Here is a 16,739-nt window from a genome sequence, read left to right as displayed (position 1 = left end):
ACCTGGTAAGATTTACCAGATTCGAATTTCCCTGGTTTAATTTGTTTATAGTTGGATAGTGGAGCAGGAGTTTATTTCTGAAATAGACTTTTTTTTTTCTGCCAACACAGTGCTATTTAGCTGTGTTTCAAAAGCAGGAATGTTATTTACATTTGAAGTGATCTTTAGCCCAAATAACCATAGTTATTATGTAGATGGGTAATTCCAAGCACTGGGTTGTTTGTTAAGGTCTTCCCTCTACTGGTTTTTTGAGAATTTTAGTGGAAACCCCAGCTACCATGTGATTCAGACTCCATGCGAAATGTTTCTTCCCTTTGTGCTCTATGCCACAAATGTATACTGGGAAACATGCTATTGGTTTTTTGCAGGAAAACAGGATCTTCAAAACTTTTCATTTGAATGGGGTCCATCTCCTTTTCTTGAATCAAATATTTTCCAGCTAAAAATGTGTTACTTGGCTTAACTTTTTATTAATAATCATTAATAGTTCAAGAAATAAGCAAATTTATCAGCAACTCTTCAGAAAGTATACTTTATAATTTTAGAGCTAAGGGCATATATTATATATTGGCTTTGTAATAAGCTTAAATGATTAATTATACCGTTCAGATTAGACTGTGTCCCAGTTTAGAGTCTAACTTGAACTTTTGTTTATGATATAGAATTTGCTCAGCCTTTGAAAAGAGTTTTGGGTTGATGGCACATCTATAATTTTGTTCTCCTTCCATGAGCTCTTTCTCTTCTCTTATAGATGTGTTGCTTTTCTAGTCTCACCTTGAAGAAGTTATCTGAAGTTGTAATTCTCTTTAAAACTTAAGAGGAAAGTAAAAGTATAATCACAGAGAGAATTTCATATGGATATTCAGTGGCAAGTGAGCCAGGCTTGGTAGCCTTTTGGAATAAAATAGGCATCTTTGGAAAACCTGACTCTAAATTAGGGTCTCATATCTTTTTTTTTCCTTTGCTTTTTCTTTTTCTTTTTTTCTTTTTGTCAGTAGTGGAACGATTCACCCTTTTTACTTGCAAAAGGGGAACAGAAAGTGTCTATATTTCTTTAGGGCATTTACAGTTTTCTTCACCTTAAGAAGAAACTGAATAAAATGGGGTTTGTATCTTTTTATAAGAATTACTTTTTATTTAGAAAATTGAGAAGTTTCTGGTCAGGAACTTTTTTGGCATTTGGCCTAGTTCTGTCCAGAAGAAAAAGGGCTTAAAATTTTAGACTTTTTGATTCTCTAAAGAATGAAACTCCTTATGATAGAGTAATAACTAGGAAAACCTTATTATATAACCTGAATCATGTCCCTACTAGAGATATGAAAACATTTCATGATCAAAATTTTCTACATATGGTAAAAAATTATATGGGGAAAAGTCAAGGATCCAATGTTTAAGCCAAATTATTCGCCAACTACTTAAACCTTTTGTAGACTTAGTATTGCTCTGTGTACTTCAAGGTTGATTATAAAGATAAGCCTAGTCCTTGCCCAAATAAAGATGAGGGGGAGAGTCAGTACTGTGCAGTTTTGACATTCTGCGTGCTTTACACTTATTTTGACAATCTCGTAAATCTGCTAGATAGCCCTCTTTTTCTGATGAGGGAACTGGAGTTCAAAAAAGGTAAAACCACTTGGCTAGTAATTAATGGATTAGAACCCAACTTTTCAACTCTGAAACTTTATACATAAACCTTTCTGAAAGGTAGGAATAAGTGTAGTCAAAGCAAAGTATGTTGGTTGCTAGATGAGTGTTACTACAAAGTGCTAATAAGACAGTTCAGAAAGAAGAAAAATCCTGTCTTATGAGCGATCAGTAGAGACTTTGGGAGGGATCATTTAGTTTGACCTTGAGTAGAAAGGAGAGACTGAGTTAGGAATTCATTTTTATTATCAGAATGCCCTTATCTGAAAGAGACCTCCAATATATTTTGGGTTTGAGGCAGTTGCTAAACCCTGTCTCTAAGGTTTGGGTTAGAATCCTAGGGTTCCCAATTCTACTTTTGAGACCCCAGACTTGACTATAAAGTTAGTAAAGGTGATAGGAGTATTTGCTGCACACTATATAGTACCAGGATAGCTTTGCATAGAAGGTGATGCAACTTGGATTTGTTTTTATTGACAGCATCTCATTTTCTTCCCTTCCTACTCCAATTGTGTTGTGGTAGGAATTTGAGATAGAGTATCTTCAGGATGATGTGGACATAGTCCTATCCCCATCAACTTCAAGGTCACACAAAGTGGCTTACTGAATAATTGGCTCTATGCACTGTCTGACTTATCCTGGAGACTCCAGACTTTGATAAAATGCTCATCCTTTTATTTATTTTTACTTTAGAGAGAAACATCGATTTGTTTTCCCACTTACTTATGCATTTATTGGTTGATTCTTGTATGTGCCCTGACCAGGGATCGAACCCTCAATCTTGGCATATCGGGACAATGCTCTAACCAACTGAGCTACCTGGCCAGGGCAAAATGCTCATTCTTTTAGACAGTGTTCTATAGTTTGAAATAACTCCTAAAAGTGATGAAATATTTGTAAGAGGGAAGGAAATGAATAGACACCCGTAGATTTTCCAGGCATTTTGGGTGGCTGAGAGAAAATAGCAGATGTGAAAAAAGCATATATTCATTCTGTTAAGTGTTTGGGGAGGGGGAAAAACCAACTAGATCTGACAGGCTCAAGTAATCATATAATAGTTCTGACAGGCTCTTCCTCTCTGCTTCATTTTCTTCAGAAAGAGGAAATTGGAATCCATGTTTATTTAAAATAGTTGATCATCCATCTTAAAGTGGTTTTTATAAAAATCGTAATTCTGGTCAACTAGCCTCAGTAAAACAATTTTGCCAGCTGTTGGTTACTTGAGCGTCCTCAAAATAAAGGTAAATGAAAATAAGACTAACTGCTTTTAGACAGCAGTGGTCTTTCCTTGAGTTCTATAACCATTTTTTTCCTTAAAAAAAAAAAAAAAGGCAGTACTTCCATTTATATAGGAGGGATTGTTACTATGTCAAGTCTGTGTAAACGTACACATGTATGTGTTGTACAGGAGCTTCCTTTCTTCCCACCCCTTTTAGAGTTGATGGCTTTGTCCCTGATTGTTCAGTATAATAGTTTGCAGATTCACTAAGAGAGCTTGTGTAGTAATGCTTGCTTTATTTTTTTTTTCTCTTCCACTCTTGTTTTATTTTACTTTTTTTCTTTGTGATGTGACATTTTCAGCTGATGTATTGAAAGCAAATCCTTCTAATTTGGGAGCCCAGATCACAAGAGTGAGTTTTTCTACTAGTGTCTTTAGCTGTACATCTTTCTTTGTGTGTGTCTTTCCACCCTTTGCCCTTCCCAATTCAAAAATACTCAAAACACATTTCATAAATACTAGCTAAGAAAATTCCTCTGTCTGTTGAACATCATGACTTTCCACAAAGCAATGTCCACTTTATATTGGGTCAAATTCTTTTTCCCAATGCTGTGGTAAAAACATAGGCTAATGTATGTGTTTTGGTTTCTTTTGGTTTTAATGTTAGTGTGTTAAAAATAATTTTAGTTCTGTCTTCATTGCAGATAGATATGTCTGGACTCTGTTACCAGTTTGTCATAGCACTGTTCTTTTTTGATTCTTGTTCTTTTGTTTTAAGGAAAAATATATAATAGCTTCTGAGAATAAAAGACCCATTCTTTTATTAGGATTTTAAGTAATAAATTCTTTGACTTATCTCTATTCTCCCTTCTCATCCCCTGGATGTTCCTCTCAGGGCTATGAAGCAATGAAAAGCTACACATATTACTGTCTAATTTCACCAGAATGACCGGATGAAACATGGTCGAACTGGTGAGCTCCGAACATGCTAGTAGCATTGGAAAACGGTTTGTTTGATAGTCACAGGAAAACTGTTCATGCTAAAAAGAAATAATAGCACCTTTTTATGGTGAAATAAAAGTATGCTTTCTATGTGTTAGTTCTGATTCAAATAACCTCCCCATGTAAGCTGTACATTGCTTTTTAAGATCTTACACCTGGGTAACTTTCTGTACTAGTTTAACCCCTTTCTGTTTTCTTTGGCTTGTGTTACTACAATTTATCTCATGTTCTATTTGTCTGGTTTTGCATCCTGGAAGAGCAGGTGATTAAATAGTCCCTTTTCTTTCTTCCTAGTGTTCTAAAATTTGCTCATTGCTTCTGACATCATTTAAGTTTTCCCAATAAAGCAAATGGTATGCTGTCTTAATTAGAAATGCAGATACTACAAGTGTGTTACCCAGAGTAATCAGCCATTGTGTTTTCTATTACCAGAAGAGAGTATAACAATGTATTCTACACTAGCACTATAACCATTGATTGAGGGTAAATTTTAAAGGCCTTGTTGTCAGGATCCCCAAGTTACTCTAAATCACCCACCCTCTGTTCCCTTCTTTTGTTACCCCAGAGATTGAAAGATCTCAAGCAGAGAGAGTTTGCTCGAAATGTTTCTTCAAGATCCCGCAAGGATGAGAAGAAACAGGAAAAAGCCCTTCGGCGTCTCCATGAGTTGGCAGAGCAAAGAAAACAAGCTGAATGGTGAGGACATTTTCTCTCAGAGAGTCTATGGATAATTATAATCCTTAAGATTTAAGAATTATAATGCTTACGTTTTTAATAGATTCCCTCTTTCAACCTAAAAGCATATCGATACTTAGAGTATGAAATGCTGATGAAGAAGATGCTCCTGAGGCCGTTTCTGCGGTCTGTGTGGCCTTGAATTATCTAACCTCTGTGCCTCCGTTTTCTTCCCTGGAAGACGGAGATGGTATAACAGTCTAATCTCTGTAGTTGTGAAGAGTGATTAAGTTATTACATTAAAAGTGCTTAGTACATATAAATTATGCTCAATAAATTATACACGATTATTGTTCCTATCTCCGACATTCATTCTTATGTAGAAAAGCACATTTGTTACATTATTATTTTATAACCAAAAAGTACCGCAGCACAGATTCAAGTGTAGTAAATGCCTTTTAAGTACTATAAGTTAGTACTAAACACTATGAAACCTAGGGAATGCTCTGAGGTTCCTGCTTAACAGTTTGGAGCTGGTATTTTGCCTTCGGTGAAATTTTTTCCACTTAAGGCTGAATTTCTAAGCAATTAGACTTTGGGGACCCAGTCTTTAAGCATCGGAAGATTTGTGAATATATGCTCAATTAGAAGGACTAGACCCCCTCCCCCCCCCCCCCCCCCCCGTTTGTTTGTTTGGTTTGGGTTGAGTTGATTTTTTTTCTCCCTTTATTTTGTTATTTTTTTCCATCATCATTTATCCCCCATATAACCTCCTCTACCCCCCCCCCCACCCGTGCTTGTTTGGTTTTTATTTTTTTTATTTTTAATTGATATCAAAGAGAGGAAGGGAGAGGGAGAGAGAGATAGAAACATAAAACTGCCCTCCTGGTTCATGGATCAATGCTCAACCACTGAGCCACACTGGCTGGGCCCCATGTTTGTTTGTTTTTTTAAATACGTTTTTATTGATTTCAGAGTGGAAGGGAGAGAAAGATAGAAACATCAATGATGGGAGAGAATCACTGAATCATTGATTGGCTGCCTCCTGCCCTCCCCCACTAGGGATTAAGCCCACAACCTGGGCCTGTGCCCTTGACCAGAATTGAACCCAGGGCCCTTCAGTGCGCAAACCGACACTCTGCCCACTGAGCCAAACCAGCTAGGGCCCCATATTTATTTTTAATGGTTGACCAGGACCAAAGGAAGGAACTGGTTACGGTTAAAAGATAAACTGATTGCTCCTATTAAAAGTTTACAGCCTCATTCCTGGACTTACTAGGTTTATTTTTGTCTCTGGACTCTGTTTTACTTATTTACTTCTCTTATGTTTTGGAGACAGAGGAAGGGAGAAAACACATATTAGTGTAAGTTTTGAAACAGAATTGACCTGAGCCCTAGTGTTGAGTTAAACTGTCTATAGATTTCTTCTTTGGCAGCTCTTTATGTAGTAAAACAATTCCTCTTGTACATGTTGCAAGGGTACCTCCTTAAAAAATATATAACAGAACCACTTTCTAGTTCAGGACATTTTTTAATACATGTTTTTCTTCAGAGGTGACTTTCCTCAGTTTTACAAACAGCTAAACAATGACTGAGTAATCTCTTGGGAGAATAAAAGAAAGTTTTGAACCCTCATCAGATATTTAATTGTCCTAGGAGTAATGCATGACCCCATAGTAAGTAAATATTACTGAAGTAACATGGCAAAGACTAAGCAAATATCAAAATAAGTCCCTTTTTATTGAGTTTGAGGTTTTCTTTGCTGTGTGGTAGGTTTTGTGACACAGTGTAAGTATCTATTGCTATCCACATCTGTTGGGTTCCTATCTTCCGATAGTAAGGGATACCACATTATCCAAATATATTTGATTCCTGAATTTAAGACAGCTAGTAGGTAGAGTTCAGATAACGAGGACTTAAAATAGATATCTAATGCTCTTAGTTCTTCAATTTAGCTTGAGAGATGCCTTTATAGTTCACATACTATAAAAATTTCCAGCGTACAGGGTTTTAAAATGTTGGCTTTGAGGCTCCTCAATGTTCCTGTTTTCAAACCTGAGAAAGTCCTTAGTAGTATCGTGATCGTTGTATGTAATGCCCAGAAAGAATCAAAGCCAAAGCAGCTGGCCGGTGTGGCTCCATGGTTGAGCATTGATCCATGAACTAGGAGGGCAGTTTAATGTTCAGTTCCCCGTCAAGGCACATGCCCAGGTTGTGGGGTCAGTCCCCAATGGGAGGCGTGCAGTAGGCAGCTAATCAATGATTCTCCCTTATCATTGATGTTTCTATCTCTCCTGCTCCCTTCCTCTCTGAAATCAAATTTAAGGGAAAAAAAAAATTTTTTTTATAAGTAAATGCTTAGATGTGGGGCCCAGGAAATAGGCACAGACCCTTCATTTCTAAAACAGACATACTAGCCACAGACCACCATAGAGTAGTAGCACTTTGGAGGTTCTGATAATATTTAACTCAGAGAACATGCACATTTAAAAAAAATGAAATTTGAAAGCAGAGAAAATTAGGGTGTTGTTTTTTTAGCTGAATAGAACCTTGTGAATAGATGTTCAGCCATACATTGATAACATACTGATGGGTAGGATGATACAGTAAGAAATGAGCATGGATACAGGATGGGTAGACTTTACCAGATGATAATGATAAAATATTTTAATTTTAGATACCTTAGGAAGAAATAGTAGTAACTGTCTAGTTTTAGAAATGTAGCTTGATAGATTAACAGTATGAGATTTTGCCTCACCTCAGTGAGAGAGTTCCCTTCATTAACAGAGGCTAGGGAATGACCACCACTCAGTGTCTTTTAGACCTACCTGTAAAGAATGATAGAACATGAGGTATTTTAGAGGAAGCATGAAATGTACTCCTAAACCTGTGTTTTTTTTGTTGTTGTTTGTTTGTTTTTTATTTTTCTAAACCAATGTGTAGTGCACCTGGAAGTGGTCCTATGTTCAGACCAACCACAGTGGCTGTAGATGAAGAAGGTGGAGATGATGATAAAGATGAATCAGCTACAAACAGTGGCATAAGTGTCCCTGCCACTTGTGGACTAGGATCTGAATTCTCCACAGATAAAGGAGGCCCTTTCACTGCAGTACAAATCACTAATACCACTGGACTGTCACAGGCTCCTGGGTTAGTCTCCCAAGGTGTCAGCTTTGGCATTAAGAATAATCTGGGTACCCCATTGCAAAAATTGGGAGTGTCATTTTCTTTTGCCAAGAAGGCTCCTGTCAAACTCGAATCAATAGCATCAGTTTTCAAGGACCACGCAGAGGAAGGAACTTCTGAAGATGGAACAAAAGCTGATGAGAAGGGGTCTGACCAAGGACTGCAGAAGGTGGGAGACTCTGATGCTAGTAGTAATCTCGATGGCAAAAAAGAGGACGAAGACCCTCAGGATGGAGGGTCCCTTGCCTCAACATTATCTAAGTTAAAAAGAATGAAGCGAGAAGAAGGAGCTGGGGCAACAGAGCCAGAGTATTACCACTACATCCCCCCAGCACACTGCAAAGTAAAACCTAATTTTCCCTTCCTCCTCTTTATGAGAGCTAGCGAACAAATGGAAGGTGGTGATAATACACACCCAAAGAATGCCCTAGAGAGCAAAAAAAGCAATTCTCCCAAGCCTAAACGCTTGAGCAAGGTGGCAGCAAGCCAAGGAGCAGAAAAGACTGTTAGTGAGGTCTCGGAGCAGCAGGCGGAAACCAGTGTGGCTGAGCCCTCAGAACCTGGAAGCAGAGCTGAAACCAAGAAGGCTTCAGGAGGGGACATAAGTGAGCAGAGTTTAGAGAGTCAGAAGTCTTCAGGTATTCAGATGTGTGAGCCTAACCCTTCTAAAGAAACCTCTCAGACCACCCCACCAGGAAAAGAAAGCCGTGAGGGACCCAAACATCCTACTGGCCCCTTCTTTCCAGTTTTGAGCAAAGATGAAAGCACTGCCCTCCAGTGGCCATCAGAACTATTAATTTTCACCAAGGCAGAACCCTCCATTTCATACAGTTGTAACCCTTTATACTTTGACTTTAAACTTTCAAGGAACAAAGATGCCAGAGCTAAAGGGACAGAAAAACCAAAGGACATAGGAGGCTCCTCAAAGGACCATCTCCACGGCCTTGATCCTGGTGAGCCAAATAAAAGCAAGGAAGGAGGAGAGAAAGTAGAACATTCCTCAGGAGATAGAATAGATGCACCTGCTTCAGGATCTTCCTGTCGCGGCCCGAATAAGCAGGAGCCTGGTGGCAGCCATGGATCAGAAACAGAAGACACAGGGAGAAGCCTTCCTAGCAAGAAGGAACGATCTGGGAAGTCCCACCGACACAAAAAGAAAAAGAAGCACAAAAAATCCAGCAAACACAAACGGAAACACAAGGCTGACCCAGAAGACAAAAGCTCTAAGGTTGAGTCTGGGGAGAAGTCTAAGAAGCGCAAGAAACGAAAACGGAAGAAGAATAAGTCAGCCCCGGCAGATTCCGAACGGGGACCCAAACCAGAACCCCCTGGGAGTGGTAGCCCTGCTCCACCAAGAAGACGGCGGCGAGCCCAAGATGATTCCCAGCGGAGATCCCTCCCAGGTGAAGAAGGGAGCAGTGGCAAAAAGGATGAAAGTGGAGGTGGTGGCAGCTCTCAAGATCATGGTGGGAGGAAACATAAAGGTGAACCTCCAACTTCATCCTGCCAGCGAAGAGCTAGCACCAAACGGAGCAGCCGGTCCAGCCATCGGAGTCGACCCAGCAGTGGAGATGAGGATAGTGATGATGTTTCATCACGCCGGCTGCACCAGAAGTCTCCATCCCAATACAGTGAAGAGGAGGAGGAGGAGGAAGAGGAAGACTCGGGCAGTGAGCATTCCCATAGCCGTTCAAGGTCTGGCCGGCGCCATTCCTCACACCGCTCCTCCCAGCGTTCTTACTCAAGTAGCTCAGAGGCTTCTTCAGACCAGAGCTGCTATAGTAGGCAGCACAGTTATTCTGATGACAGCTATAGTGACTATAGTGACCGATCACGAAGGCACTCAAAGCGCTCCCATGACTCTGATGACTCAGACTACACCAGCTCCAAGCACCGGTCCAAACGGCACAAATATTCATCTTCCGATGACTATAGCCTCAGTTGCAGCCAGTCCCGAAGCCGGTCTCGGAGTCATACCAGAGACCGCTCAAGATCCCGGGGCCGCAGCCGCAGCAGTAGTTGCAGCCGCAGCCGGAGCAAACGGAGAAGCCGTAGTACCACAGCCCACAGCTGGCAGCGAAGCCGCAGCTATAGCCGGGACCGCAGCCGCAGCACCAGAAGCCCTTCCCAAAGATCAGGCTCTAGGAAAGGATCATGGGGTCATGAGAGCCCTGAGGAGAGGCGTTCTGGTCGTCGAGACTTCATTCGCTCCAAAATCTACCGCTCCCAGTCTCCTCATTATTTCCGATCAGGTCGGGGAGAAGGCCATGAGAAAAAGGAAGATGGCAGAGGAGATGATAGTAAAGGGACAGGCCTACCCTCCCAGAACAACAGTGTTAGCACAGGAAGGGGATCAGAGAGTGACTGCAGCCCTGAAGATAAGAACTCTCTCACTGCCAAACTTCTCCTGGAGAAGATCCAGTCAAGGAAAGTGGAGAGGAAACTCAGTGTAAGTGAGGAGGTGCTGGCCACCCCAAATAAAGCTGGGCTCAAGCTCAAGGACCCCCCACAAGGTTACTTTGGGCCCAAGCTCCCCCCCTCTCTTGGCAATAAGCCTGTCCTTCCGCTGATAGGGAAACTCCCAGCTACCCGAAAGCCCAACACCAAGAAATGTGAAGAGTCTGGCTTAGAAAGAGGGGAAGAGCAAGAACAGTCAGAGACAGAAGAAGGGCCTCCAGGGAATAGTGATGCCCCATTTGGACATCAGTACCCCTCAGAGGAAACCACTGGCCCCTTATCAGACCCACCTCCAGAAGAGCCAAAATCTGAAGAAGCTACTACTGCTAATCACCCTGTGGCTCCACTAGGCACCCCAGTGCACTCTGATTGCTTTCCTGGGGACCCAACCATCTCCCATAACTACCTCCCTGACCCGAGCGATGGGGACACCCTAGAATCCTTGGATAGTGGCAGTCAACCAGGCCCTGTGGAATCTAGCCTGCTGCCAATAGTGCCAGAACTTGAGCACTTCTCCAGTTATGCACCTCCCAGTGGGGAGCCTAGTATCGAGTCAGCTGATGGGACAGAGGATGCTTCCCTGGCCCCCCTGGAAAGCCAGCCCATCACCTTCACCCCCGAGGAGATGGAGAAGTACAGCAAACTCCAGCAGGCTGCACAGCAGCACATCCAGCAGCAGCTTCTAGCCAAGCAAGTAAAAGCCTTTCCAGCCTCTGCTGCCCTGGCCCCAGCCACTCCAGCCCTGCAGCCCATCCACATTCAGCAGCCGGCCACAGCCTCTGCCACCTCCATCACAACTGTTCAGCATGCCATCCTACAGCATCATGCTGCAGCAGCTGCTGCTGCCATTGGCATTCACCCCCACCCTCATCCCCAGCCACTTGCCCAAGTACATCATATTCCCCAGCCCCACCTGACCCCCATTTCCTTATCCCACCTCACTCACTCAATCATCCCTGGCCACCCTGCCACCTTTCTCGCTAGCCATCCCATTCACATCATTCCTGCCTCAGCCATCCATCCTGGACCCTTCACCTTCCACCCTGTCCCACATGCTGCCCTCTATCCTACCCTCCTTGCCCCACGGCCTGCTGCAGCAGCTGCCACTGCCCTCCACCTTCACCCACTTCTTCACCCCATCTTCTCAGGTCAGGACCTGCAGCACCCCCCTGGCCATGGCACATGAGTTGGGGGATGAGAGCCCAGGTAGGACCAGGGAAGGTGACCCATAAGTCTTCCCTTGGGAGTGTTGAGCCATTAATACCAGCAAGTAGAAGCTGGGATGGGCAGTGTCTGATAGCCAAAGAATTGGGTTTTGGCTTGCAGGGGTGGTTTTAGATTTGAGGTTTGCTTTGGATTCACTATCAGGGATTTCTCTCCCCCCCCCCCCTTCCTTGTATCTCTCCCCCTCCTGTGTTTCTAGACTAGGAAACACTAGTAAGTGCTACCCACCCCTCTGCAGCAACATTTCCAGATGGTCAAGTTTATATGCTCCCCTTCTCCCTCTACTGTTTAACCTCTGCTCTTCCCTTCTGTAAATTTTAAAACATTTTTCTCCTCTCTGGCTGGCGGGTTGTCCCATCTGATCCTGCCTTCCCAATGTCTGACCATCCCTTGGTGACCTTGTGTTCCCTGGGTGAGGTGGAAAGGGAGTCAGACCTGGAATCAGATGCTACTCTGTTTTTGGATCCACTTCCCACATAAAGAGCCACACGTTTGGCACTGATGTCCTCGTGTCCCTCATCCCAGAAGAGACATCGGACTATCCCAGAAAAGAAGATCCTATCATGATTACAAGCTATGCGGAACACAGTTTCTCATGTGCTTTCCCAGGGAGGAGCTTGTATGTCTGAAGGGTGTATTTTCTTCTGTCATGTTGATGTTTCCTTCTTAATTTATAGGATTTTTTTAACGTAAAAAAATTGCACTGAACTCTATAAACGCAAATGCTGCTTTTTGTAGCTCATAAAAAAGGTTCCATATTTGTAGTATACTGCAATAATATTTTTTACATCTAGCTCTTTAAGTGATCCTTGTTCTGGTGGCTTTGTGTAAATATGTTTGCCTAGTTGAATTAAGAAACTAAAGGTTATAAGATGAAAGCAAAAAATAAAGTATTTGTTTTCTGCTAGATGCAAAAATGACTAAGCATGTATATTTTATCAAACTCATGTATTTTTTGAAGTTATGAACTATAAAAATGTCAGAGCAAAAAAGGAACATTGTTTAACATTTTTGCTGGGACAAAATATTCAGTAATTTGCATTAAGTGGTGCCCCCAGCACTGGGATGTTTGAACTAATGGGCATCAGTCAGCTGGGGGTTCAGAGGAATACTCAGTTATGGTGGTCTTCTTCATCTGCTTTGTTTTTGTTTTTTACAGAAAAACAGGTGGGCCCCACAGAGGAGGAAAACATTCAAGAGCTTTATTTGAAAGCAGTGAGATTCAGAGTGATTGGGGGTTTCTGATGCCTTGTTCTAGGCAGTCCATTTGCCTTCCTAGTACTTAGCCTCCTCTGATAATTTTTTGTTTTTTAATGTGCCTTTTTGGTTGGCTAGAAACAAGTAGAAGTAGACTGGGGGATGGTAGAGTTCCGTTTTCTTCCTCCTCTTGTTGGGACATGAGCACATTTATAGATACTGCAAATTCTTTTGCTTCATAGTTTCCATGCCTTCAGCCCAGTTTAGCTTAAGCAGTAAAGATTCCTTTTCTCTTCTGTGACACCATGGCACCTACCAGAGGAAATACCACCTCAGTTCCTCTTCCTCTTCTTGCTTTTCACCCAGGTTTTCAGACCTAATTAACACACTGACCCTAAAGTGTTTATATTGCACTTCTCACCATCTTTAGTGTAATTAGCGGATCCCTGTTTGGCATTTCCCTGCCTATTCCTGTGGCTAGAATTGGTTGGGTGGTCACCTGACAGGAAAAACAAACCCTACTTACCTGGGCCAAGGCTCTGTGTTCTGCCTTTCTTCTCGAATTCCCAAATGGAAAAGGTTTTGAGTTTATGAGAAGCAAGTGCTGGACAAACAAGGCTCTTGACTGAGCCTCCTACCTGTTTAGTGCTCCTCATGTGGTTCAGAAGCATCACTTTTTTGATAACTAGCACTGGAAAAATGAAATGTCTTTGACGTGAAGGGACTCATTTTTCTTTGCTTTCATGAAGCCCATGTAAATAATTTAAATAATACAGTATTAACATTTTTGTGCTATTTCCCTTCCCATTAGCTTGTAGATTGAGCCATACTCTGGCTGCCTCTGTCTTCCTGGGGGCAGTTTTCTTTAACTTTCAGAATAGTGATTTTAAAACTTTAAAAAAAGTAAAGAAAAACAAAATAGCCTATCCTTCCTTACAAGCATAACAGATTGTATTTAACTTTATCGCATATGATAGAGATATATATGCTGTAAAATTAGGGAAAGGAACTTTCTAATAAACCAATGATTTGTGGAAACTTAGCAGAGTCTGTTGTGATTGTTGCCCCATCCATTCAAGTTGGGAAAGGGTGGAGTTGAGGGTTACAAATAACATCTTGTTTGAAGTGATCAAGGGATAGACTCTTGAGAACCAGTTTTTTATGATGTTTGGAATTGTGCTTCTCAGAGCTCAGGCTGCCCAAGTAGAGAGAAAAGATGATGATGTGGGAGGACGTATAGTAAAGTTTCTCAGTCTTTGGTAGGTGCTTTGGAATGTGCACCTCTTTCTCACACGAATTTTCTATTTCTGCCTTACCTCTTAGGTATGTAATCTCTGTGTAATAGGGTATGTGGCATGTAGGTGCTCACTAATAAGTAAGTGGGTTGGAATTTCTGAGTTTGATTTTTAAGATTTTGGATAAACTTCAGGGCAATGGAATTGCAAGAGTCATCTGCCTGGCTTTTGCCCTCCAGAAGTAGTTCTGTATATCAGAACCAGTCTTCAATTATTCTCCTCAACCCTTTAATACCAGTACAGTACTTGAGAGCTACCTGGTGAAAGGAATAGGCCTTGTTACTGAGCTGATAAAAGCCTCTACTGTATCAAAAAATCACAAAAAGGAAAGGTCAGCATCAAAGCTAGCCACATAGATATGCAGGGATAAATTAGTTTCCTCTCTCTTCCTCAGTCTTTCAGGAAGGAGGAGTACAATGTCTATTTCTTTCCTACTCATAACAGCTGTGTTCTCCCCTTGACTGAAGAGAAGCTATTCAACATGAACCTTGGGTTGGATGCTCAAATCTGCCTATTTTCCTAAAATAGCAAAATTCCTGCCCAGAAAGAAAGGATGTTAAAAAAATGAAAAGTAATGTTCTGAGCAGGCAAGGTGCCAGTGAAAGCAGCAGACTGGCCTGTAGAGAGTGCTCTGTGCAGCTGCCTGCCTCAGCCACCTGGGCTTGCAACATGGACATGCCTCTTCTGTGCCCTCAGTGACTAATCCAGGCCTTGTCAACCATTTCCATTCTTATTTACCAGAGACACCTTCACTTCCCCATTATCAATTCGTATCTGAATGTCTGCAGCATTTCCTGGCCGACCTCCCTGACTCTTAGGATATAATTCTCTGTCCCATATAAGCTTACTGGCTTTTCAGAATCTTGAGTGCAGTTCATTTTGTGTTCACTGCTCCCCAATGAAGTTAGAAGTTCTGGGAGGACAGGGATTGATTCTTTTTTTTCTTTCTTTCTTTCTTAATTCCTTAGAGGGTTTTACAGAGTTGAACACAAACATTTTGATTATATGTCCAAGAAAGATTTGAGCAAAGTAAAATACTACTAACTGGGGATTTTTATGCATCAGAGTTTAGAAAGGAAACCAAAGGTGATAAAATGTTTTTCTTTATACCCACTTCACCTAGCTCAGTGCCAGGCACATAGTAGAAGTTAATAATTGTGGACTCAATGAAGTCTTAGCAGAACTTTGAATTCATTGAGGGATCCTAGCACTGTTGGCTGATGGGATGGAGAAGTGGGAGCAGTGTGTCAGCAGCACTCCTGCCTACTATCTCAGAAAGGAGACTAACCCAGCTCTGACCCCAGAGGAACTCCCAGAAGAACAGAATTCTTGAATACCACACTCCTCTCCCTTCCCAAATCCGATGCTCCACCTGTTCCCAATTTTAGTTACTGGTACCACTGTCCTACCAGCCAACAAGGCACCAAAGCTTCAAGTTACTTGACACTTGCCCACCACATCCAGTTACTGATTGTGTAATCTCTGCTATCTCCCTTGTTCCTGCCATCTGTACCCGGGTTTAAGCCTCATCCATCACCTTTAAACCAAGAGGATTGCAGTTGCTCTCCATCTGATCTTCCCAGTAAGTTCTGCCTTTTCCAGTCCCTTCTATCCACAGTGTAATCGTCCAAATCGGAGCACAATTAGTATATCTCTTATTGTCTGACTTGAAAAATCTTCATGATTCTCCATCTTCAGATTAAAGTTCACATTCCTTGATAAGGCATTCAAGGACTTGGAGTTATTTGACCCCAGCCTTTCATTCCACCTTAATGCCCACTCTGTCCTCATGCTCCAGTCCACCCTATCCTAAGTCAACTACTTGCCCTTCCCTATAATTGACCTTTATGTCCTGCCACTCTTAAAGAGATTCTCTGACAAGAGTGTAATGGATAAGAACATTGATTTTAGCCCTAGCCGGTTTGGCTCAGTGGATAAAGCATCGGCGTGAGGACTGAGGGTCTCGGGTTTGATTCCGGTCAAGGGCACATGCCTGTGTTGCAGGCTAGATCCTCAAAAGGGTGCGTGCAGTAGGCAGCTGATCAATGATTCTCATAGATGTTTCTCCCTCTCCCTCTTTGAAATCAATAATTTTAATATATTTTTAAAAAACATGATTTTAGCCCTGGCCTATTTGGTTCAGTGGATAGAGTGTCAGCCTACAGACTGAAGGGTCCTGGGTTCAATTCCAGTCAAGGGCACATACCTCGATTGCAGGCTCGATCCCCGGATCACTTTCGGGAGGCAACCAATCGATGTGTCTCACATCAATATTTCTCTCTCGCTCCCTCCCACTCTCTGAAAATCAATGGGAAAAACATTCTTGGATGAGGATTAACCAAGAAATAAATAAAATCCTTTGGAAACAAACATGAATTTAAGCACAAACATATTTGAATCCACACATTGGCCGTGTAAACTTGGGCAATTTGCCTAAAACTCTGTGCCACAGTTTTGGCATTTATGAAATGGGCATAATAGTACCTACTTCATAGGAGTTGTTATGAGGAGTATATGATATAAATGATTTCAGCTAGACATAATCACCCTTTCAAGGCATGCTTTACTCTTCCTCTGCTGCAGTTGTGTGTTCATGTCTTAACTCCCTCTTTAAAGATCCTTGGTCAGGGACCTTCGTATCCCTTACTACTCAGTGCCTTGAACAGAATAAATACTGATTTAAAAACTTTAGTGAAATGTGACTTCATTTGGGGCTACACAGTATACACCAATAATTACAATACCGCTCAGCTGAGGTCAGTGGGAACGTGGTAGGTAAGTATAAAACTGAGTTAAGTATTCATTCTAATAGATGCGTTACATGCCTACTGTAGTCCTGGGAC

General features: G+C 41.9%; 1 protein-coding gene across 18 annotated transcripts in view; it reads left to right on the top strand.

Moving 5' to 3' along the window:
* GPATCH8 (G-patch domain containing 8) overlaps positions 1 to 13,636 on the top strand; it is a 77,143-nt gene extending 63,507 nt beyond the window's left edge. For 16 of the 18 annotated variants that reach the window (XM_081110842.1, XM_081110832.1, XM_081110829.1 and 13 more), the window contains 2 exons: positions 4,428 to 4,558; positions 7,481 to 13,636. In XM_081110842.1, coding sequence (XP_080966968.1) covers positions 4,428 to 4,558; positions 7,481 to 11,366 — 4,017 coding nt within the window. In that variant the 3' untranslated portion in view covers positions 11,367 to 13,636. Of the gene's footprint in view, positions 1 to 3,100; positions 3,273 to 3,755; positions 3,833 to 4,427; positions 4,559 to 7,480 lie in introns of those variants that run through there. The other 2 variants (XM_081110838.1, XM_081110837.1) reach the window with 2 other exon arrangements.
* Positions 13,637 to 16,739: the final 3,103 nt, after the last annotated feature.

Source organism: Myotis nattereri (assembly GCF_964212035.1).
Source record: "Myotis nattereri genome assembly, chromosome: 16".
NCBI lineage: Eukaryota > Metazoa > Chordata > Mammalia > Chiroptera > Vespertilionidae > Myotis > Myotis nattereri.
Note: the sequence above shows the minus strand (reverse complement) of the source record. Positions and strands in the feature narration are given on the sequence as shown.